Below are 25,715 nucleotides of genomic sequence, written 5' to 3' on the forward strand. Positions count from 1 at the left end.
CATAGTGTGTTTTAGAGTAATGTGGATGGATAAGAATAAAAAGACAAGACAATGGTGTGAAATCTTAGAATAGATTATGCTGTGCTGACGAAGGATGGTCAAGGATAAGTTAGGAGATTGGGATCAAACTGAAGGGTTAACAAGCTGGGAGTATGTGAAGGGATAGACTGTTCATGGCTATGAATTAAGGAAGAGACAGAAAGGGAAGGTCAGAGCCCTGCTACCATGGGGCAAAGAGGAAACCCAATTGACCTTTGCTTAATTAGTGACAAAAGGGCTGGAAGGATCAGGGGAGGGAGGATAAGAGTTGAACACCTGCTGTTGGCGTACTTATCCATGGGGGGGGGGGGTAGTCTTTGCCTGTTGTTTAGCTGACATCTAGAGAGGGAGCTAAGTGTACTACCCACAGAACATAAGACTGAAGAGCATGTTCGGCCAGAGTGCTGGTGATCAGCTAGCAGCACCACTGGTACTCCAGAGAACCCCCACCAGGATTAGGCTTTCCAGTGGGAGGGAGGGAAGTTGACTAGGTCTAACTGCCTTGAGACTCTGTTCTGCATTGAACTAATAGGCTGATCACGCCGGGCAAGAAACAGGTGGGATACATGGCTGTGAACCAAGATGAAGAGTACCTGTCTGCTGCCCTGGGAGAGGAACCAATGGGCTAGTACAATGAAAGAAGGGAAGCCATTGAGAAAGGGTAAAAGTTAGGATCTGTTGAGTTGGAAATGTTTGCGTGATGTAGTAGTAGTGCAGACAGCAAAGGTGAAAGCTGAATGAGAATTAGTAGAAGGGATCAACAAGGGAAGCATTTTTTTAAGTGCGTAATACAAAGACAGAATGGAGGTACCGAAATGCCAAGCTAATTAAAGATGGCAGGGACTTAACAGAAGACTGAATAAAAAGCAGAGGTACAGAGTGAGTACTTTCATTCTTTACAAACAAAACAAAAGGAGGGCACATTGCTGAGAGGGAGGCATGGGAGAACAGCAGACAGATACCTGGAAAGAGAGGGAGGAGGTAGAGAGGAAAGTGACTGGCCTTATATCTAATAAAGTGCAAGAGCTAAATGGATTACTTCTGAGTCCTCAGAAATTTGATCATGTTTTGGCAGAACATCTAACAGAAATTTTCAACGGATCACCAAGTAGATCAAAAGTGCTGGAAGATTGTAAGAGACTAGTAGTCTTGTATGAGGGCAGAAAATGTTCTTGGAGCTTACCAGGCTTGTTAACAGCAGTGACTTTTGAAAGAAATCCAGAGGAAAGGTACTAAAAAGATCTGTGGGATATATGTTCTAGAACTTGATCAGAACCTAGGAGAACTAGAGCTTTTCTTACTTGATCGGAAGAGAAAGACGTGATGATACTGGTGCATAAGATCATGTCAAGGAATTGTGAATGGGAAATCCTGAATAAGCAGTGTGGGAAAGATGGAGAATGGACAGCTTGACTATGGGGTCAAACTACAGTTTCCAAAAGTACAATTTCACAGTGAGGATTGCGGATCAATGGAATGTACTACTAGAATGGATGCCAGAGTGAAGTTCCATAAATATGGTCAAGAGTGTGTGCTACAGATTTAAAAAGGGTAGGGACAGAAGGGGTAGGGGTAGAATGTCAAATGTACTTGGATGTCTTCTGCTTTCAAGCAGATGTGACATAATGGTGCTGCAGGTATCTCTGCATGCAGGTTTCATAGTACTGTGCCCTTACCTGAACATATTTAATGGCATCTTACTCAGATCTCATGATCAGAATTACATTTACAAAGGTGTTTTGCTGCTATTCTCTCTCTAATCTTATCAAGACCAGGAAAGGAGAGATGGCTTATAACTGTGATGGGAGAACATCAGGCTCAGGAAGGGGGGGGTTCATATATGTGGTAATACAGCATCCAGTTTCCCCACTTGGGTATTCACCAGTTTACAGAGAGGGGATAAGGTATGGGCAATGGAAGATCCGTATGAGGGACAGACATTTTAAATAACTTGACCGCAATTCATACTGGTCAAAGAGTTGAACTTGCAAATTGGAATTTCCCATGTGGTTAGCAAATAACCTCTTTACAGCATTAGATAACTTTTATGTGGTGCTTTTATTCCCATTCCCATATACAGCAAAGCATTTCTTCTGTGTGCATTTTACAAACTCTGTCCTATTGATCTGAGTCCATCTTGGAAAGAGAAACTTCATGTGTGCTCCCCAGTTTCACCAAACTTAGTGTCATTATCACATATAATTAATCTTAGCCTATGGCTGCCAAATGATTTGTGCCCTTAGATTATGTTCTACATTAGTGAACCCTTCATTTCCTAAGATCATAGAAAGTTACTAGGCTAATGGCCTTAGAGCCCTTACAAGCCTAGCCAGGTTCAGCCCTTGTTTGTACAATCAGCACCTTTTGCTCTTGTCCAAGACAGAGACAGGTCAAACCCCCGGGGTGAATTTACAGTTACCCATCCAGTTGTCCAGATTGAGCTCGAAGAGGGCCATAGAGGTGCTCTGCCTGACATAAATTGGGAGACTGTTCCACAGCAGATTCTATTAATGTCACATACCAGGATATGGTCTTTAGAGCGAGTAACCTGTGACCATTGGACTGGCGGATATGCAGCATTTCCAGTAAAGCAGATTCAGAGATTGCCTTATATGCAAGGCAGAGAATCGCCTCTGAGTAGTCTGTATGAAATGGATTAAAGTGACAATGATTTCATCTGATCCACATAGGACAGATGATGAATACCTTGAATTCTCCTTGTGAGGAGCTTTTGTGGTCTATCCATAGGATCATAAGAGGTTACTAGGCTAATGGCCTTGAGGCCCTTACAAGCCTAGCCAAGAGTTTATCCCCAAAAATGAAACCTCAGTTGCTGCAGGTGCCTGCAAAGGTACATTTTCATACAAAGGGGCATTGTACTCTATTTTTGGCCTGATGAGGGAAGAGTACAGGGAGGGTATAACTTCTTTTTTTCTGGAGAAAATGCCCTTACTTATGAGATGAGCCAATATAGAATGCCCTTCTTACCACTGTTGAGACATGGTGATGGTAATGTTGCCGTCAACCAGTGTCCCTAGGTCTCTCACCACTGAATGTGCACTTAAGGTGTTGCTATTTTTGTGTTAGCTAGCAGGAACACTGCCCTTCTCAAAATGGGTGGTGATATATATATTTTTTGCATTGAGCTTAAGGCCATGACTTTGACACCAATCAATTGTTTGTGCAAGACCCTCTTGTAGAATGTTGACATAATTTGGGGATTCTATGACCACTCCCAGTTTGCAGTTGTCATCAGATTTTATCAGCCACAGACCTTTAGTTTTTGCTTGTACTTCAGAGAAATAGATTCCAAACAGTAGAGGTCCCAGAACTGATTCCTGTAGAACACCACTGGTCACAGGTCTAGTGTTAGAGGTGGAGTCCCATATTTTGACTGTATGGGTTCTATCAGTGAGCCATTTAGCGACCCACCTAATGATATAAGGACTGATACCTAGCTGGGTGAGTTTGTCAATAATGCATGAGTGGGGAATAGTGTCAAAAGTCTTGGCCAAATTCAGGGAGGCTGTATGCACAGTTTCTCCTTGTCCAGGGCTCTAGTGACTGTCTCAAAGAAGTCCACCAGATTTAACAGGCACAATCTCCCTTTGAAAAATGCAAACTGAGTAGGGTTAAGTGCTTGGAGATTACTTTTCTCTTTGTTAAGGTCCATGATGATTTGCTACGTAGTCTTGCATATAGGGCTAGTCAGGCTAATAGTTCTATAGTTCCCAGGTCAGTGGAAGCACCACCCTTGTACAAGGGGATAACGGTGGCTGTTTTCCATTCAGCTAGGACAAAGCCAATGCTTAGACTATGATTGAAGAGAGTACCAAATGGTGTTGCTAATTATTGTTGGAGCCCATGTAGAACACAGCCTGAGATGTCATCAGGTCCCATAAATGCTGTGTTTGGCCTTGGGGCATTTATGACCTGCTGTCTAGAGATACAAGGTTGGGGACATATGGAAGGAATGTTATGGGGGGTATGTGTGGTTGGGGACAAGGGAATGAAATTTTCACAGCACCTGTTGCTATGTCCACAGGCTTAGTGTGTGTGGTAGCATTAACTATCAGTCTGATGCAGATCTGGGTCTTACCTTTTAGGCTATGGATGTAAGTAAAGAATGCCTTGTGATTATTCTTAGTTGAGGACGCTAGTTTGGATTCATAGTTTGCTTTGGAGAACTTCACAAGAAGTCTTATTCGCTTGTTTTAGCTGAAGAGGGAGTGTTTCCAGGCTAGGGCACACTCCCTCTTACTTTTGGACAGCAATTTCTTTCTCTTATTGTAAAGCCTGTTAATGTTAATTGTCCATCAGGCAGGTTTGTTCTTCCTTGAAGAGCTTGTTTTGGTCCTGTCCGGTATGGCAGCATCAATGCAGTTATATGGGTGTTTGTAAAAAGCATTGATGTAGGACTCTTCATAGTTGCTAGTTACATCTGAGGGGAGGAGATGCAGTTAAGCTATTTATACCATCCCTTAGAAGGATATAATATGCTTTAGAGTAGTGTTTTAGTTTAGTTTGTACTTTTGGGGGGGGGGGGGGTCAGGTATGATAGTTACTTTGAATGAAACTGATTTGTGGTCAGATCTGACAATGGAAGACCTTACAGTGGGGGGTGCTACAGTGGTCTCCCATATTGTTAAACACCAGATCCAACATGGCAGCCCTAGCTGGTGTGTCCACCAGCTGGTCCAAGGTGTTGGAGCTAATGAACTTGAGGAACCTTGGGCAAGTGAGTTTGGGCACAAGTTATTTATCCTGTCAATGGACGGGTAATTAAAATCACCTAAAACCATGGTGTTCGGAGCTATCTTTATGGATTCCAGAGTGGGTGTCTTGATTCATGGAGGTGGGTCCTGTAGCTGGCAATAATTTGTATTGGTGTCCTGCCAACAGTTAATTGCACCTGAAGTGTCTCCAGGGAATCATACTGTTTAACCAATCTGAAGGTGTATTTATCTTTAATGAATATTGATAGACCACCACCTTTATTTTTCATGACTTCCATTCATGGTCTGAACATGTGGTAGGAAGTGTAACCCGGTATGGCTGGGGTGCTCTCCACTGCCTTGAACCCAAGTCTCCATGACTGCACAGATATCAGCATCTTCCAAGCCTGAACCTTTTTCTCTGGCTGCTTCCACAGCTTGGGAAGTCAGTTTTTTCCCTCTGTAGTTAGTGTATTTCTTTGAATACAAAGCAGAAATAAGTTGTGCCATGAAGTTGAAGCAGTCCATTGTTCAACCTGTAGCCATTAAGTTGGGTCTGTTTCAGAATTTGTACATTCTGTGGCTGAATTGTTAAAATTTGCAGGATTTGATGTGTTTCTTGCTGTTGTATATTGAACATTCCATTTCTCTGTGGTTTATGATTAGCTGTTTGCAGGTTATTTTATGAAAAATGTCTGCTAAGTCACCAAAGATAACCTGGGTCAGTTAGTGGTCCTACTACTGCATGAGCCACCTGGGAGTAGGAGGAGAATGGAGTTTCTGAGCCACTCTCATTGTGGGAATGGAAGAAATGTATGGCTTGGAATATGTTGTACTTTCAAGTTACTTTGGTGAAGATTGGAGCGCTAATGTTGCCTTTAGGGTTGGGACACCTGCAGGTTTATATCCCACATGGTAGTAATTGACAGTCTCAAACAATTCATATTGTACTTCTAACCTACGAAATATCACTGCACATATGGACTGGGGATAAATCAAGCACTTGAGTCCCCCATGCAGATGACATTGTTACTCCTTCTGTGCTTGACCTTCATCATCCCATAAGGGAATGAGTTAGCTGCAAGGCTGCCACTCCTGGGATTTGAGTGGGTCAGCAGAGTAGTCAGGTGGGTTGAGACTTGAATGTTAAAGGTGAACTGGAGAAAATGGGGAAAAAGAATGTTTAAATGCAGGGGAATGACTGTCGCTGTTCACCATTTGCTTAGTACAAAATCTGTATGGAGGCAGAGATTGAACTGTTAGAGTTGTGGCCAAATTGTGCTTTATGCTTTTTAAAACACATCCAGGGATATTGATAAGACCCACCAGTGCAGAATTTTTAGCTTCTGATAGCACTTTAAGGATTTGTTCTTATGTGATACCTGCAGCTGGACCAGTTTCGGGTATATCTTGAGGGACAGAAGTTGAGAGGGGCAAAGTTAGAAATAATATTACCAGCCAATAGATTTGCTATATCTTCAGCCTCAGTGTAGGTAACATCATTCATAATCAGCTCAGCACATTGATGTAATTTGCTTTTGAGATTACGAACATGAAAAGCTTTGTGATTGTCTTTGGCTTGGATAGCTATTTTAGCCTCATACATGGCTTTGTTTTTTTATTAAGCTTCTGAGTTGACTGTTTATTTCAGTGACAAGTGTTGTAACATTCTGGGAATTACTTTTCTTACTTTTAGTCAAAATTATTTTCCTTTTATTATAAATGTTGTTGATATTAAGGTTCCACCATGTGGGTTTGTTTCTAGTTTAATTGCCCTTAAACTCTGGAAGCTGAACAGCTGTTAAATCATATAACTAAGGCTACTGCAGCAATGAATAGTCACATAATTACAAAATTGTAATTAGTCAGAGAGATCAGTAGTGCAAGTGACACCCAGATCCTGCTGGGGTGCAGATGCATATTTCTCAGCTGCAGTAAACTACAAGTGTTTTTTTGCTACCCTTAAGACTGTAATTAGTATTTGTATAGGCACCTTGCTCAGTGGACAAGCAAGCTACTGATACATTTTCATTTAAACCTGTCAGAAGATCAACATTCAAATAAAGTTGCCGGTAAAGTTCAAGCTTTTCAGGAGTTAAAGTCCAAGTTCCCCCTTCTTTCATTCACTGGAATTTGTTCAGTTGTGATGAAGTTAAACATTGGAAAGGGTTTCCCTTTTTTGAACATTGCCTTTAAGTTCTTCCCCCTTTTATATACGGGTCTGTATTAGAAGACTGAAGACGCATTCTTTCAAATGCGTCTTGGTCGAACTTAAAAGGCTGAAAACGCAAAATATCGAAGCAGCTGTTAAATGAATTCTTTCCCTGGGAAAGAATTTTCTTGACCACTTTGGTACTTGCCGTTTTCGGCACTGTAGTGCAGTCTTGGAATTGGTATATTTAAGTAGGGGGGATGTGGGGGGGTGAAGCCCCCCACTTAATGTTTGAAATTGATTTTTATTTTTTTTTTTTTGTTGGAACAGCGATTTTTTTTTTTCCCTTGGAAAAAATATCGCTGTTCTGACACTTTGACATTGTAAGCTTTTGCTTATATAGGGTCGATCAATCACTGTTCGCTTTTTTAAGCATTCAGTGATTTAATATAGACCCACATATACCACATGTGGGCGTGAGCCAACATTTTCAATTATCACCTACTTGCTCCTTAAGATGGGCCATTTCTTTACCAAAATGTCCTTTATTGCCATACTATAAGCTAGTTAAAGGCACAAGTAACAGAGGATTGTGATGGAGCTGTTAACATTAGGGGGTGAGGTTACCACTGAGACTGAAGTAACTTGTTACTGATAACTTGATTTTCACAGACATAGATGTGAAAAACCTGCCTTTTATAATGGGACTCCTTGAAGCAGTGCAGTTTTTTTGGAAAAAGTCCATTAGAACATGCAGTGTTTGTAAAATGTATCTTGTTTTTTTGTCAGCTGTCTACAAAGTTCTGTCTACCACATTCTCTCTATTCTCTGGCTGAAGAACATGTTTAAAACAGTTGTGCATTTTTATAACGCAACTATTTTGTGTCCATGGTTTCTGTTTTTTTTTTCTCTCTGCAAATGTTGCTTTTCTGATGGAATTTCATTTTGAGTCTTTGTACAGATGCTGTATTTTTCTTCTTCTCGCATAGGCAATAAACTAAGTCAGTCACATCTTGAGAACCCAAACCCACATATAGATTAGGAATACCCATTTAAGAGCCTTGGGACCTAACATTTTAATTTTCAGCATGGGTGGTCTGATGTTCCACCATAATCTTATACTTTGATAGTTTCTTTAAAGAGGCCACGGGACTTTTGAGCCAAACCAGAGAATGGCTCTCTAGTGCTTTTGCTTCATGGATAACTAAAAAGGGTTGGCAAAACTGGAAAGGGTTCAGGGAAATTTGTGTTCATGCTAGAATTATGGCAGTTTAAATTTTGGGAAAAAAATTGGTGATGTAATGAATGCAAAGATTATTGAAATATGGAGACACCTGCAGAGTCAGTCAGTCTGAAATGGAAACCACTGAGGCATAGATGGGAGTGTTCAGGAGAAAGGCAGCCATGTGTGAAGAAACCAGTTCATGTGAGAGCTTATGGAGAAATTGGAACAATATGTACAGCAGCTGGCAGTGAGATAAAAAGTAAAAGTACTGAGGCTATTTATTAGTATGAGGATTTGGAAGCTAAAACTTGAAGGGAAAACATAAGGAAAATATGCTCAGAGGCAAGTTCAGGATCCATTTTAACTTGTAGAATGAAAAATAAGCTATGATGAGGGTGCCTTATTTGGAATGCTAAGTTGACAAATCCTGTAGAATAGGGAGACAGTGAGTAGATGGCCACAGTACCTGATTCTTAACCTGCACACTTAAAGTACTTTGAAATGGCTGATGTGGCAGAAGATAGTTCGAAAAGGCTTTCTATAGTAGTGAATGTCAAAATATTTGAGGATTTATTTTATTTATTAATTGTTGCTAAGAACTTAACATGGCTGTTGTACTGTGTGGCATGGACAAGGAAGTAACTGCATTCAAGATGGTTTGACCTGCCTTCCTGCGAGTCATATGGAATGGCAATGTTTGTTAGGCTGCTAGTTTACCAGGGGTTGAAACATGAAGATACTATGTGGATGTTGTCACTTATCCGGATGTATTATTGTGGAACCCACTGACCCTGTAAGCAGCTACAAGTGCAGAATGTACCTGGTGGAAGATCATGTAATGGGAAGCAATCAATAGTGATATATTGGACTCTACAAGAGACGAGGTGTGAGAAACCTCTCAAATTAACTGAACCTACAAAGGAATATCTGAAGGTGGTACTGCACAATGTTAGAAGTCTTAACAAGAAACTCCACTCTCTGCAAACTTTACTCACCCTGGAGAGTGTAGCCATCTGTGTAGTACTTGAGAAGTGGTTTAAAGTTGCAGAAAGTACCTCAGCAGTATAAGATTACAAAGTTTTTCACACCTTTAGCCCAGTTACTTCACAAAAGGGAGCTAAAGGTGGAGGAGTCTCAGACTAGTTAGTGTAGAATCCACTGGAACTCGTATACATATGCAGCTCACCATAAGCAGGTTCTCATACCATATCCTTGGAATCTATAGGTCCCCCTCCATGTCCCAGGAAGCCCATACTACCTATCTCGATGTATTAGAGTCCCTCTCTATTCAACCCAATACAATCTTCATGGAGGATCCCAACTATCCCGCTATAGATTGGGAATCCTACACTACTACTAATGCACAAGCCCAGTGATTCCTAAACTTCCTTAATACCAATATCCTGGAATAGTTCTGTTCTCCTACCAGGGGGTACAAACATTCTTGACCTTGTACTAACCAACATGGGGGAGGGGGGGTGATGCTCCTCACTCAGTGTAATATCCTTGTTCAACAATGATAGCTATTGAAGGCATAAACCCCAAACGATGCTCTGCTGTACTAAAACGTCTTTATTAAGCACTTTTCGTCCAAAAAATGTTTGAACTTCATCAGATAATTTTTAACACAACTACAACCATTTAAAAAGGTTAATAGTTATGCCGTGTGATCATAGTGAATGCAATCACTTCCCTTTCACTTAAAGTGGTATACATAAAGTTTGAAGTATATTCACTGAAAAACTATTCACTTAAAAATTTCCCATATTCAGGTCATTTTATATGTTGACAATAGTACACTATAAACATGAATAAAAACATTATTTTAATACATGTCAAAAATTAATTAAAATCTATCTAAACTTTTGAGTTTAAGAACACTTAAAATTGAGTACATCTCATTTAAACCAGGGTAATGGCATGCGTCTAAGCGTAGTTGCCATAGTAGTTCGAGCCTTTCTAAAATCAATGAATGTGATCCACCCCTGGCATCAATTGTTACTTGGTCTATAACTTTAAATTTAAAATGGTGATCACTATTTTCCATATTGTGTCTAGCTAAAGCATTTTCTTGTTTGTGTCAATTAATGCTATAAATGTGTTCATATATTCTCTCCTTTAGCTTCCTATCGATCTTTCCGATGTAAAATGCAGGGCAGCTTTGGCATGAAGCTAAGTAGACCACCATTTTTGAGGTACAATTTAATTTCCTTTCTATTCTGTCTCTTATTTGAAAAGTCATTCCTGTCTCTACATATTTACAATAGTTACATGTTACACTTATACATCTCAAGTTGTCTGAATATAAACAACCATTACTTAGTATGTCCTTGATGTTCCTGCCCCTTCTAAATACAACTTGGGGGGCTTCCATGAACTTGTCAAGGATGTTTCATTTTTAATTAAATTCCAGTTTTTACATATGATATTCCTTATATCTGTCATGTTTACACTATAAGTTGTAATAAATCTGTACCTTACAAGGGACACTTCGGTAGTTTCATTAACACATTTTCAGTTGTCTCAATAGTAGTTCTGAATTATTTCTAAAAGTTAAAATGGGCATAAATGTACCATTGTGTCTTTTTATTTTCACTTCCTCCATAAGTTGTAAGATCATCTGGTCAGGATAGCCACATTTAAGGAACATATCTGAGTTTGTTACACTCAAGCAGGAAATCAGAATCCAGTGTTTCCAGTGTTATCGTTTGGGCAGCTCTCACTAGGTGTCCCTTGACCATTGAATGTTTTTGATAATGTGGATGACAACTGAAAAAATGTAAGGTAGCATTCGACTATGTTTCCTTATGGAAAACTGTAGCTGTATAACATTGTTGGGTTCTGTCCTTTCTAAGGTTTATGTTTAAGTATGCTGTTGAGTCCTGATCAAAATTGAATGTAAGGTGTAAAAAACTTGTACTGTTAAAGTACTTTATAAGTTCCCTGGCTTGTATGTCATTCCCTTTAATAATCATGAAAATATCATCCAGAAACCGGGTGTAGAAGTAAATGTTATCTTTAATATTTGGATTGTTGTTAATAAATTCATGTTCCCAGTGGGCCATAACTAAATTGGAAAAGCTTGCGCCACATGGGGAAACCCATAGCTTCACCGGTTCTTTGTAGATAAAATTCATCATCAAAGGTGATATAATTATCACTAAGTATAATGTCTAAGAGTTCTTCAACTAGTGGGATTTCATCAGTCGTAGCTCCTTTCATTCTCAACATATGAGACACCCATTCGATGCCTTCAATATGTGGGATTGAAGAGTAAAGGTCTCGTACATCAATGGTCATACAATTGTACTGTTCTTTGTATTCTAAATTGTTAATGCTGTTTAGAAATGTCCAAGAATCTTTACAGATTTGACTTATATTACTGATATATTTTTTTCAAAATTGTATCAACCATTTCCGCACGTGAGTAAGTAATAGAATTGCGTGTGTCAACCAAAAGTCGCATAGGGGGATTCACTATACATTTATGTATTTTAGGAATCCCAAATAAAATGGGAATCCTTGGGGCTGGCATAGTTAAGTAATTGAGTGATGATATTAATCCTAGATTCAATTAACATGTCATTTAAGTACATATTTACTCGAGTATAGGCTGTGTTCAACTCATTTCTTGACACTAAACTATATGTGTCGGTCTGTAAAATTTCTTTCATTCTTCTATTATAATCGTCTGTACTCATGATGACCAGCTCTTCCCCCTTTATCATGTTTCATAGTTCTTATAGGCAATTGTTGCAATTCACATAACAATGCTCTCTCAGGTTTACTAATGTTGCATTTATGTGCATTAATGAAATTCCTATTCAAACAATTCCTAATGTCAAGTTAATACATAGTTTCAAATAACCCGATTACAGGATGTGTAGGGGGGTTAAATTTGCTATTGATATAAAACTCATTATGTGTTAATTCATTTCCCCCAAACATGACATTTCAGTTTAAAGCCCTAACAAACAAGTTTCAAATCGAGGAGAACTTTTCCCAGATCTGCTTTGTTGTCAGGTACAAAGGTAAATCCCTTAGCCAACAGGTTGACTAGTTCATTTTCTATGTCAAATGTTGAGTAGTTATAAATCATAAAGTCATTAGTACTGGTCAACAATATTTTACATCTATTTAACTGAGGAGGGTTAATTTGTATAGTCATTACCTCCTCCTCTAGTTCGTTTTCCATTTGGGATTTGTTTGTTGTTGGTACGAAGCTCGAGGGTTGTGGTTGCGCCCTCTGGTTTGTAAATTTGAATTGCTGTTTGTAGAACTTGATCTAGAATTAGTGTGCAGTTCATTTTCTATGCCTTCTCCTCTCATGTTGCTATTATTTGCGATTCTTTCACTTCTCTGTACTGGTTCTGGTTCGTTCGCATCTCTGCTCTGTTGTGATGTCATCACTTCCTGTTGGTTGTTTACTGTAACCATTCCTCCACTAGTTGACTGATTGTTAGCAAAACCAGTAGAGTTCCAAAGTTGCGAAGGGAGTGGTTTGGGATATGCAGTCCCATTCCTGTAGTCTGCAACATCCCTGTTAAGTTTCTTTAGTTTATTGTCCCATAATTTATTCATATGTTGATCGATACTTGAAAAAATCCTATTATAATCATACAAGTATCGATTAAAGTCACTGTTGTTTTTAATCTTTTCATCCACTTGTTTAATCTCATTTTCAATCTGGTATGACTATTTGGTAATGTTTCATCATTACCTCTAACAGTTTGAGTCTATGTCTGTCAAATAATTTCAACAGGTCTTGGTGGCACAACGAACCTGTTTAAAGTCCCATTGGGTATTGCCAGACCCGTAAGCCTTTAGGGACTATATTCTGTTTTATGCATTCACGAAAATATGAGATTTCTAATTGTAATTTTAAGGAGGCCTTAGTCAAAAAATTTCAGATGTTCTGTTAATACGGTTCCTCCAGCCGGGTGTCCCTCCTTGATCGCTCCGGGTTGTAGTTGTAATGTAGATGTAGAAACCAACCAATTATTCAGGTTAGGGACCCCAGTAAGCCCAGAGGAACCTTCGGTATTAGTAGAATGCACTGTTTCATTACACAAGTTGTCTCGTTGTGGTCTGACTTGCAGGTTATCCCAGAAGTCTAAAAAGGCAGTTACATTCTGTACCGTGAAATGTAAAATGAAACAGAAAACTAAACATATTTTGGCTGCTCCAAAATGTCCTTAGAGTGAATCTGTATACATCACTCAAGGTCTGTTTAATGCCTTTGTCTCTTAAGACTCCACAGGGAGTTTCTGTTCTGCTCCTTCCTGGTCTTTTACTCCTCTTAAGAGACCCAGGGAGCAGGATTCTTCTGAGGAGGTTGTTGCTGATTCTGATGAAGAGTCCCTAACATATTCTTCCCAGATTCCTTTGCCACTTGACTATGGTTCTGAGGATAAAGAGACCATCAGCCATGAATCTCCTTTTGAGAAGATTTCTTTTGGCGATACTATTTCCAGAATGATGGATTTTTTCAAATGGGACTGTGCTTAGGTGTCTGATATTCAGAAAAGGTACTTTGAGCTTCTACAAATGGAGTCTCCTAAACCTTACGCTCTTCTCCTGTTCTCACTGCCTTGCTGGATGCTTTTTTGGCTCCTGATTTCCAATCCCAAAAAAAGCTGGTAGATTTTATAAAGTGCCTGAGGACTGCAAGTTTCTTTGTGTTCCTCTGCTGAACCCTCCGTGGTGTCAGTGGCTTCTGAAAAGCTTTAAACTGTTACTTCCATCTGATAAGGATAGCAGAACCACGAATAGACAGAGTAAGAAGACGTTTACTTCTGCTACCCTAGCCTTTAGCACCATCAGACACACGTGCCTAGATGCATTCTGGCTCTTCTCAGTCCTGTCATATTATTTCAGATCTCACTGATTCTGAGGGAAGGCTTTTACTCTTGCTTTGCTAGGTACATTGTCCTAAGTAGCTCGCCATTCCATTTAATGCAGCTGTGGTGCAGCTGATGCTTTATCTAGGGCTGCTGCATTTGGATCTGTTTTGAGGAGGTATTTCTGGCTCAGACTTCAGCCTTTCCCTGATTATATCGAGGCTAAACTGATCACTGTTTCTCTAAATAATAAGCATTTGTTTGGAGCTGCTGCTGTGGACTTGGTCCCTGCAAGAAAAGGGCAAGGCCTTACAGGAGTTGAAGCATATTTTTATTTCCCCTGTGCCCAAGTTTCAGAGGAATTATCCTAATAAGCCTGCTTTTGTCTGTAGACCATCTCACCCTCCCCCAAAGGTAAAAGGGAGGTAGAAGGGCTACCCCTGATAAGGCTACCCAAACTACTACTACTCAGAAGTTTCCTTTTTCTGACAAACCAGGGTCTGTCTGATTATCCTTGCCGTGGTGTTTTCATTCACATTCCTCTTCGTCTCTCTATCCCTTCCTATTTGGCCAAGACTCTTGGGTTTTTTCCATTATTCACCAGGGTTATTTCATGGTTTAGAAATCTCTTCCCCTTTTTCTGGACATTCTTCAGCCTCCTCAGGAACAGCTGCTCTTTTTTCCAGAGGTGCGTCAGGGCCTGCTGGCCCAGGGATTGGGAACTATTCAGGTAGTTCCAGTTCCTCATAAGGGGAAGGGTTGTTATTCCAGAATGTTCTTGATCCCCAGGAAAGAGGGCACCTAGTGATCATTCTGGATCTTTCTCAGCTAAATACCTTTTTGAAGGTCCCTTCCTTTTGGATGTTGTCCTTTCAAACCTTGCTTCCTCTGCTACTTCCTCAGGCTTTTCTAGTTTTCCCGGATCTCAAGAATGCTTGTCTGCACATTCCACTGCATCCCCTTTTCAAGAAGACTTTGTTTCTCTGTTGCTTCCTGACATTTTCAGTTCTCTGCTTTGTCCTTTGGCTTGTCTAACTGCCCCAAGGGTCTTCACGAAATGCCTCACTCCTGTGATTGTTTTCTGCAGATTAAGGGGATATACGTCTTCCCCTGCCTGGATGACCTGCATATTCAGGCCTCTTCTCCAGAGATCTTACTTCAGCAGTCATTTCTCTCCTGCAAGGCCTGGGGTTTACCATAAATTTCAAGAAGTCTTTTCCTGACTTTCACAGGATCATGTTTTCCTGATGCAGGATCTAGACTGTTCCAGTGCTGCATCCTTGCCTCCCCCAAGGCCTTAACTCTCATTGCTTTCTTTCAGTCTCTCTTTTCTGTGGCTTCAGTCACAGCCAGAGAATTTCTGAGGTCTCTGGGTTACATGGCTTCCACCAATTCCTATGATTCCTCTAGCCAAGCTCCGCATGAGAAAGCTTCAGTGGCTTCCAAAGTCAGTTTAGACTCAACATTCTCATCCTTTAGATTTTCTAGTCCCTGTTCTTCCACGTGTCAAGCTGGAACTTCAGTGGTGGATTTATCAGTTGTCCCACAACCCAGGGCTTCCTTTTCAACCTCCACTCCCCTCTCACTACATTTCACAAATACCTTGGATGTGGGATGGTTGGCCTCCTTTGGTCCTCTGAATCTGCAAGTCCCTTTTGTCACATCAGCAAAAGAAAGACCACATCAGTGTCAGAGATGAGAGCTCTCGTTGGCTGTTAATCCCCACTTGTCTACTCTTCAACTGACATTGTGGATGATAGGGTTTTGATCCTCTGTAGACACCTTTTTTCTTAGGAAGTGTTTCGGGTCCTGCAGGAGGCTAGGAAATCTTACTTATCCAAATGGAAGAGATTTTCTGTTTGTCTTTCATAACCTGGATACACTTACTGTGGATGTTCCTTTGGTTCTGTCTCATTTGTGTGAATTTCTCAATGCTGGGTTGGCATATTCTTCTGTTAAGGTCCCTTATCAGCTGTTTTTACTGGTCTGCCTTTGACTTCTTTTTAGCCTCTAGAGTTGAAGCCAAACCATTACTTAAAGGCATCCTTCACTGTAGGGCTCACAGGAAGCCTGTCCCTCATCCTTGGGACCTTTAACTTTGTTTTAGACAAATTGACTCTGGTTCCTTTTGTGTGTGCTGCTTCAGCTTCCTTACAGCATTGTTCTTGGAAGACTACTTTTTTTTTGGTCCCTACTTCTGCCAGACAGGGGTCTGACCTGCCAGCCTTTGTGGCTGTTCCTCCTTTTTTAGTTTTCCATAAGGACAGGGAGTTCCTTCGTACTAATCCTCATTTTATGCTCAAGGTGGTTAATGAGTCATCAGTTAATCAGTCTATTCATTTGCCCATATTTTTCCCTTATCTGCAGTCTTCTGGTGAGAAGGTTTTGCACACCTTGAATTTGCATAGACAGCTCAGATATTATTTGGATAGGACTAAAGCTTTCCACAAATCTGAACAGCTTTGTTTCTTTTCATCCTAGATCTTTAAGTTTGGCTGTTTACAAGATCTAAAGCCATTTATGTTTGCTATTCTTTTCATGGGAAAAGCCTTCCTTCTGTTCAGGCTCATTCTACTAGGGATGTGGCTTCTTGTGGTTCTTTTTTCAACGTGTTGGATATTAATTCTGTTCTTGAGGCAGCTACCTGGACTTCTGTGCATACCTTTACCAAGCATTATAAGTTGGATGTGATTTCTAGGGCCAAAGCTGGTTTTGCTAGGACCTTTCACCATGGTTTCCTAGAGGGCTGTGCTGGCCCTTTCTCCTCCCACTGTTCTTGCTAAGCTATTCCACTCTCGTTGTAAATACTGCAGCAGTGATATGGAAGGGCATAGTACAGTTGTGTAAAATCTAGTAGCTGTCCTCTTCAATGTTACAGTATTCACTCCCTCCCTCCTCCTCCTAGTCCTTTTTTCTTCTGGATGTGCTTGTAGCCTACTAGTATTCTTGATCTGGCATTCCTACTCTGGCTTTTCAGTTCTGAGGAGGTGTCCTGACTTCACCTTTATGCCATACACTGTGCATGGGGAGCAAAAGTGTGACTTACCGCATACCTGTTACACCCTAAAAGCTTTTGTATACTGGCCGGATATCTGGCTACCCTTGACAGAGATCCCTATTATAAAGAATACTGCAACAGTGAAGAGAAGGACATCTACTGTTATGGTAAGATTTTACACAACTGTACTTTTTTATGATGGAGATAAAATTGAAATGTACAAAGCTAGGTAAGATCAGAAAGTGTCAGTCATTATGAATGGAGCAGCAGGAACAAGAGTAGGAATTTTGGTGAAAGAGGAATTTAGATAGAAGAAAATAAGTCAAGATTGTCAAGGGGAGGTGGATCATAGATGGGGAGAAAGGAGAGTAGTACTCTGGACCTAATGAGGACAAAAAGGGAGGTGATTGAGGAGTGCATGATCACTCTGGATGCTTTTATACACGGGATAGGCTGATGATAGGACAGCATTTAATGTTTGGGAAACAGAAAAGGCTACACTATTTTGTAAATCTGAATTTCATGGAAAGGATATTATTAGTGCATGTTTGTAGAGTACTGGGTAAGAAAGGATGCTTCACTTTAAGAGATGAGCAGTTTGGACTTGATCATAGCAGCTACAATGACAGGTGGAGAAATAATGGTTAAGTAAATTGAGTTTTGCAAAAATAATATGGCAATAGGTGTCAGCTGCAAAGTCAGAAGTGGGCACAAGATAGACGGAATCCTGAGAACTGATGGGATATCAGATACAGTGACTGCAAGTAATAATGGGAGAGGTGATGGCAAAACTGGGTGCATTGTGGAGGGGTTGGTGGCATTAAGGAGTGAGGTGCTGTAAAGGCAGCATGGAGTGGTAGAATAATGTTATAGAAGTTAAGTGAGATGTGAAGGAGAAAGGACATAGAGTGGAGTATAGATACTAAGAAGGCTTCATAAAAGGGTTAAGGATCTGATGAATAAAATGGAAGAATACACAGAGAGACATGGATTACAGTCAAGGAAAATGAAAGATTCTCATATAAAAATGAAGTAGTGGGGAAGTAGGATGTGCATGTTGGGATGTTATGCTGAAGGTTAAAATATAATAAAGAAGACTCGGGTGGGGACAGTATATAGGATGAGAGTGCTTAATGAGTTTAGGGGGTGTTATGAGAAGCTGTATTCAATAACAGAGTAAGCACAGTTTTTGGCGGTGGAGAGTTAAAACTTTACAGGTAGACCATTGGATGTTCTTGGGTGGAGATATATGGATGAGGTACATTGTATAGACAGATATTTAGGAGACTTGACATGGGGATCCTGATTGTGTCCCTACAGACTTTTACAAGAAAGGGATCTACAAGTAAATAAGCAGATGGGTATGATTTTTGATCGGATCTTGACTGAGGTGGTAATACTAGATATAGAGTGAAACTGCAGTTATTGTCTTTACAAGGAAAAGTGAATAAGGACCCTGATAATTATACATCACTCTGCGTAATGTGTATGCTAACATGTTGGCTAAAATATTAGCATATTTATATGATATAACCGAGGAAACAACATTTAGGTTTTAAATGAAAATCCTTAGTTGGCTGTTGGGGAACTTTAATAAATTTTAATTTGGCTGAACGTCAGTGGGAAGATGTTGCTGGAGTAGTGTTAATGGATATCTGAAAGGTTATCAATAGTATAATCTTAGAGATTTTGTTCTGGTTATTGAGCCAGGTTGTGGGTAATGAAAAAATTGTTGAATGGAGTGTAGGTGCTACATAAGAAAATGATACTGATAAATAAGAGGACAGTCAGATGGTGACCATACATAAGGAATAAAGCAAGGGCTATGCCTTATCCCTGGGCTGTTTCTAGTAGAATCAGAGAGCCTAACACAGAAAATGAGTTTGGAAGGGGGATTTATAAGGAAAAGGTAGTATGCATTGTTTTGAATCACTGGTAGTTAAAGTTGGTGTTGGAGTGAGAGTGAAAGATCAGAAAGAGTGGGATAAATAGCTGGATTCTGAAGGTGTGTCACTCAGTAGATGATATTCCAAAGAACAGCTGGAAGGGGGTGAGAAAGTGACAGGTGGTTCAGAAACTTGATTCATGGAGAGGTAGGATGACGGTGGACACTGATTCTACCGCATGTGGATACAGATCCAATGGTTATGACATTGTAGGATATAAAGACATTTTGGTGCATTTGTGTGGAAAGGGGAAGAATATCTAGAGAGATGATGCAAGCAACAAGAAGGGATTTTGAGAACAGCTCTTAAATGGGTGAAGTGGAAGTATTTAATGGAAAAGTCTATGAATGAGGGAAATTGACAGAAAAAAAGTTCCGGTAGACATGTCTAAACTTCCACTGAGTTTTTTTTTTTTAATTTTAACATTTGCTTACCAGGAATGTCTGACAGGGACAGAGCCCATTTCAGCGGAGGCCCAGGGAGAAACGCTCCAGATGCATGCCTTTGGAATGTGGGAGGAAACCAGAGCACCTTGAGGAAACCCATGCAAATGCAGGGAGGAAATGCAGACTCCACACAGAAGGCACTCCAGCTGAGAATTGAACCAGAGAACCTCTTTCTGTGAGGTGACATTAATCACTGTACTACTGCACAGCCTGTGGTGCATTTGTTTGGGTACTGATAAGACATGGGATATGGAGGTAAAAAAATCTGGGGATGGCATGAGTTAGGGTGGAGAGTGTGGGTAGTTAAAGGGGAGATGAACAGAGATTTAAAGTGTATGAGGAACTGAGGAAGAAATCTAAGCACAAAAAGAGGACAGGACAATTTATAAGATAAATTGTAAGTCAGGAAAATTAAAGACTGAAGATGTATTGCAGCAGTTAAGGGATAGATGAACACACAAAAGTAATTAGGAATTTGATTTTTTAGCGGAAACACTGGGGCCACCTAGGAAAGCTTTGTGGATTTTGTGGCCTAGTAGATGATGTGCATTAGAGGTATGGGACTGCAGTAGAGTTGAGAAAGGAAGGTTGGTAGCTGGATGCTAACTGTTGCAAATATGAGAAAAGTTGACCAGTTGTTATTTTGGTAGAATTATAGGGAGAATCAAAAATTGTGAAGCAATATCATGGTATTGGAGGACAGTGTACATTAAGGATAAAAAAGAGATTCAGCTTCTATGTTTGGAGGACAGACAAAGAAAGAATAGAGTGGGCATTTAATTTTGTTGGTAGTTGCAGGTACAAGGAAATGGATGACACTGGTGGAAGAAAAGAGGAATAAAAAGTAGATTTGTGGGAACATGGATGAAAAATTGGGTAACAGGTTCTGTTAGGTTCAAGAAGGATAGCAACTTTGGGAATGGCAAGGAGGTAGAAACTTGACACGTGCAGAAGGGTAGTGAATGTCATAAGACAGAATGTGAATATAGTGCTATATTAGAAGCAGGAAGCAAACCATAGAGAGAGGAAGTGATAAGGGAAAGGAAGGGTTACAATTGGAAAGCTAGGGAAGAGTGATGGGTAAAGGAAATGAGTGAGTTGAGAAGATATGTGGTGAAATGTCTTCATTGTAGAGTGGTAAAGGTAGTATACAGTATTATGTTTTCTATGTCTTATGACTATGAAAAATGAATGCTTTAGAAGGATATTATCAAGTGAAAAAAAATGTTCATGTAAAGAGCACAAAGTATGTGACAGGAAATTGAACGTACTTGATGCAAACAGGAGTCTCATGCCATAATGATAAAAAGGGAATGTCCTTTTAAAGTGTACTTTCTCTGACCTTTTAGTAGAGACTCTGGCATAGCGTACATCCAGGGATACTAGATGAATACTTTTTCGCACTGTTTTGTTAACAGAGATAAATTACTGCCACTTAGCATTACATTACTTGCTGGAATAACAGCTCTAAATTATTTAATTTATCTTTAATTGTGATGAATATTTAAAGGTGCTGGTTTTAGTTTGTCATGGTCTGATGAAGCATTTATATGAATTCACTTACCTTTTAATAAATAATTACTCTAGGTTTTTACGTTTGTTTAAGAGTGGTTTGACTGCTTTTGGAGGTGAATAACTTGGGTAGTACAATAACAGCTTTCACAAGGTAATGCCTTTACTTTGATGTACATAAAGCTACCACAGGATCAGCAGCACATACTTTTGATTAACAATGTTATACGGATAACTAGACCATGGCTAATGAAGAATTTTTGATGCAGGTCTTCTCAAAGCTGTGTTTTGTACAAGTCTGTACACTTCTCCATTAGAGAAATTTAGGAAATATGCATAAGTATGCTAAAGTAGAATGCATGGCAACATCAGCACAATTTACTTATCTTTATTACCTTTTCTTTTATACGTACCCATTCTGCCTTTCCTGCACAACACAGATTCTTCTGATCTATGCCAATTTCCATGGGCAAGTGCATGTGAAGGTTTATATGTGAGCCAGCACATAATGGTATATTATAGAACTGTTTTGAAGGGATTTGTAAGCAAAAATTCCATCACATAGATTTGCTTATACTTGCACTGTAATGTTTCAAAAATATAGCTTGAATTACCAACTCTGAATGTATTCTTGATATTTTTGCCATTTTATATGGCTGATGATCCCATTATTTCATCTTTTTCTAGCAATTATTAATTCAGTATGAGCAGCTAGGAGCAACACCATGTAAGAGTACATTGATGTAAAAAATAATTCAAAATGAAGATTTCCTTCTAATTAGCATCTCCTTTTCTTAAAGTAAATCTATAAGATATAGTAAATGTTCATTACAGTATGTGGCAAACATGGCTACAGTGTGTGAAATAAAACTTTAGGAACTTTATAATGGAGGCTAAACTTGTTTTATTTTTCTTTTAGCAATATCTAGCTCCACTTGTGAAGAAAATGATTATAGAAGTTCTGTTCCTCTCTGTGTACCTGGAGTAGATGAGAAAGGAATAGACTTCGATCACAGTTCCGTGGCAGCAGGTTGTAAGTGTATGATTTGCTCAAATACAACAGTTAAGCCTGACAGCCAAGAAATCTGCTCAGAGTATCTTCAGAAAGAACAGTCATTCCAAGCCGTTAATGTGAGTACTGTCAGCGGTAATGTCACTCAAAACAAAGACATTCTGGAAAGTGACAGAAAGGAGCCTGGAATGTTCTGTGAAGTGATATTTTCTACAGATGACCACTATTGTTTGAGCCCAATTTCTGATGAGCTGTTTTCCCATGTTTCTAGTAACAGGGTTCTGCGAAGGTCTCTAAGCTTACCAAAGGACCTTGGAAGTCAAACACCAAGTGGGGGTTCAGAAGGTAAGACAAATTCAGTAAACCAAGATTTAGTTAGCTCAGATTTTCACCAACTTTCACCAAATGTAAAATCTTTGCTCGTAGAAAAAATGCCTACTGCAGAAGATGGTGAAAATAATATAAATTCTAATAAACAGCATTGCGATAGTCAAAAAACGTATTTTGACACAAGCCATTCAAGTACTGTAACAGTTCAAAAACCGAGTGTTCCTGCAGTATTTCTTACATTGGACATGGATGGTAGTGATAAAAGTTATATGCCCAGCCATTTAGATGGTAAAAATAGCCTTGTTTGTTCATCTGTTTATACAAGCAAGTATATAGGCTGCTTACAAAATGAGCCAGGACTGCCTACTGAAAGGTTAATTATGAAGGAAACTAAGGCTTCTCACTTATCTGTAGCAGATTATGTTCACAAGTTTAATAACTTGTCTGTGCAGTCACTGAGTAGGCAGGATGCCATGAAAGCAGCAAATGTTCAGCAGCCACCACCTCAGGAATCAAGGCTAGAAACGAAACAAAACAATGCAAATTCTCCATGTGTAATCAAGCGAAGAGGCGCTCGTAGATTTGGACGGTCATTAAGTCATGAAAGTGCACTGGCAATCCAGGCAAAGCAGGACCTTTCTGAAGCAGAAGCTACTTCAGAAACCACTGCAAAAAATGTATTAGTAACTAAAAACAATCCGATTTTGAGTCAGTACAAAAGTCCTTTAGAGTCCTTCAAAAAGTATAGCCGACAGATTTTTATCAGTAAAAAAAATATTACTTTAAATTATGCAAGCAGAGATTCAGTGAAAAAAAATCTTGCCACAGGAGAAGGTATTGCACGTCAGGGTTGTACAGCTTCTGCTTTGAACTGAAGCTTGGAAATTCTATACTGAAACAGTTGCATATTTTTTTTTTTTCTTTCTGAACTGTTTCAATCCTTGTATGCTATAACATTTTTGCAGGGCTCCTGTTATATCAGATTCAAGGTTTGTAAAAACCTCCTTCATGAAGTTGTTGGTCATGCAGGTTAGATAATTGTGAATATTAGAAGGCTGCCCAGTATTAATTACAAGAAAACCTTGTAGTAAACTAATATTCACATTAGCCTTACTTCACTTGGGAGAGATTAGGAGTTGTTAACAGTGGAGGAGAATCATTTCTGGGAATCTCTTTCATCTAGCTGAAAACTGCATTAATCAAAATCAATCAGTGTTGCGGTCAGGAATTTTTCCTCCTGCTCAAGGAGCAGTCACCCTAGAATTAATTATTTTAAGCATATTAATGCAGCCTCTTGCAATAATTTTCTATAAAAATGCATCTGCTTTGGGGTGGAATGATCATTTGTACTGCAAATTTCTTTTGAAATTCTGATTGATATCACTGCTTTTCAAGAAACTCCCTAGAATTCTTTTCAACAGTTACAGGACCATAATGGTAAATATGGTTTCCTATAAAAAAAAGTTAATATGTATTTTGTGTTTTGTGAAGTAAATATTTGGTCCCTGTTCAGTTCATTTAAACATAGATAAAGCTGATCAAGTAAGTTTCCTCATTTTAGAAGAATGCAAAAAATTAGGAAACTGAAAGTGCGAGCAGAAACTATGTATGCAGTGTAAAATGTTGTAGTAGGAAGACTTCGTAAACTGGTTCTTAAAAAAAAATGACTATTATTTCTGTGGTGCTCTTCTTTCTTTATATTATTTATATTAAGTAATTTTTCTAAATTATATTTTTACTCTTTATAAAATAAGGTGTGTTAAAATCATGTAGAATTGTGAATAAAGAATAAGGTTTGCAAATATTTACATAAAGCTGTGATTCATAAAAAGTTAATAATAGTTTATAGTTTAGCAGCATGTCGCAATTCTCGGCTACAACCCCGATGATTCATTCTGCAGGCTCATCCATTTGTGAGGTAATATTTAAAAGGGAGACAAAGTGCCTTGTTCTTTAACATTTAATATGATCTTTTGTGATCATATTGCATTTGGTAACTCTCTTTATATATATATATATATATATATATATATATATATATATATATATCCTAAAGTGTATATGTTCTGTAAAATGATTTAATATTGAATGCCTCTGGCCCTAATGTAAGCACGTGTAATCTGTTGTTGTAGGCTGAGTGACAGGAAATCTGTAGCTTGGTTAACAGTTAACATTGTAGAAGTCACGAATGTAGAAGAATGTAGACTGCTTGCATTATGTTTATATTACAGTCAAATCTCTTGGTTTGTCTTATGTGCCAAAAAAATTTTACTTTTGACAGCGCAGTCATTGCCAGCTAATGGGGGATTTTGAAATACAAACTGATGAGCAGTTTGTAAGTGGGCAGTACAGTGGATACACTGGCCATCACCCTGCAGCAAAACTGTATGGGTAAGGATTTAGCTGAATGCTCCTATGTAGCAGTATGCAGAAAATATTGTTTATGACTTTGCAAGGCAGGGATGAAGGTTATTCCATTATACTTTTGTGTCATTGGTGAAGGATGACCTCTTACGGTAGATATGGAGCATGCTAACAAAACGTTAGTAAAAAAATTAAAACATGCCAAGTCATACCATGCAGTCTGGTTTTGTTTTTTTGGAAGTGATGATCATTGCCTTTCTTTTTGTAATGTACTTCACACAACTTCCAAGACCCCATATGTTTGCTCTATTATAACAGTATCTTGCAGCCAGTCATTGTTCATGTTTTTCATACGTATTGTGTTCTTGTTACACTGCTAGCATAGTCATTTGTGATGGCTGTTTTGTTAACCATTCTTGGTGCTTCACCTTAATGTGTAGTACTGTGCTTTTCAGTAGTTTAAGGGAGGGTGGACTACCACATTTCCTCTGAAACCTGAGGTATTTGCAGATTGTTAATGTCTGTTTCCTTAACTGAATTTTCTTTAAAAATCAGTTTCATTTTTTTTGTATTGTGTTTTAATTTTAGCAGTCCATGATGCATTTTCATTTTAGATATAGGTATAATTTTATGCAACATTTGAAAATAATTTTTATCTTTCACAATATATACTATGCATTATGCACTAGTGTCTTGAAAGTATGGGGTTTTGTACTTTGTGAGTGATCTGTAAAGTTTCAAATAAAATTTAATTACTTGTAACATTATATTAAATTAAAATGCTGTATTTTGGCCTGTGTGATTTTTTGTCTGTATTTGCACATTATTTTACTCTGCCTGATTTGATGCCTTTTCTGTTTCTGGGGGACAGCTGTTCCACCACCGTTCATGGGATCAGAAAATAGGTCATACTCCAGTGTAATTTTCTATGGTATTATTCCTAGATGACTCAATTATTTTTGCAGGAGTAAATATATTCTGTTGTCTTAAATGATAATCCTACTTGTGTTCATTGTATGTCATTAACGCAGTACTGCTAGAAAACCTAAGAACAACATTTTATCTGTTTTAGCAGACTGGATCACACTATACACTTGTGAATCAGTGGAAGAAGCTGTCAAACAAAAGTTCATTTT

The 25,715-nt window shown here is 39.0% G+C and overlaps 1 protein-coding gene across 1 annotated transcript in view; it reads left to right on the top strand.

Annotated features, from left to right (window-relative positions):
• Nucleotides 1-24,197, top strand: part of LOC122811525 — a 1,751,548-nt gene extending 1,727,351 nt beyond the window's left edge. Inside the window, exon 13 of the mRNA XM_044083457.1 lies at nucleotides 21,793-24,197. Coding sequence (XP_043939392.1) covers nucleotides 21,793-23,090 — 1,298 coding nt within the window. The 3' untranslated portion in view covers nucleotides 23,091-24,197. The remainder of the gene's footprint in view (nucleotides 1-21,792) is intronic.
• Nucleotides 24,198-25,715: the final 1,518 nt, after the last annotated feature.

This window comes from Protopterus annectens, chromosome 1.part0, assembly GCF_019279795.1.
Source record: "Protopterus annectens isolate FY-2018-M chromosome 1.part0, PAN1.0, whole genome shotgun sequence".
In the NCBI taxonomy this organism is placed as follows: Eukaryota; Metazoa; Chordata; order Ceratodontiformes; family Protopteridae; genus Protopterus; species Protopterus annectens.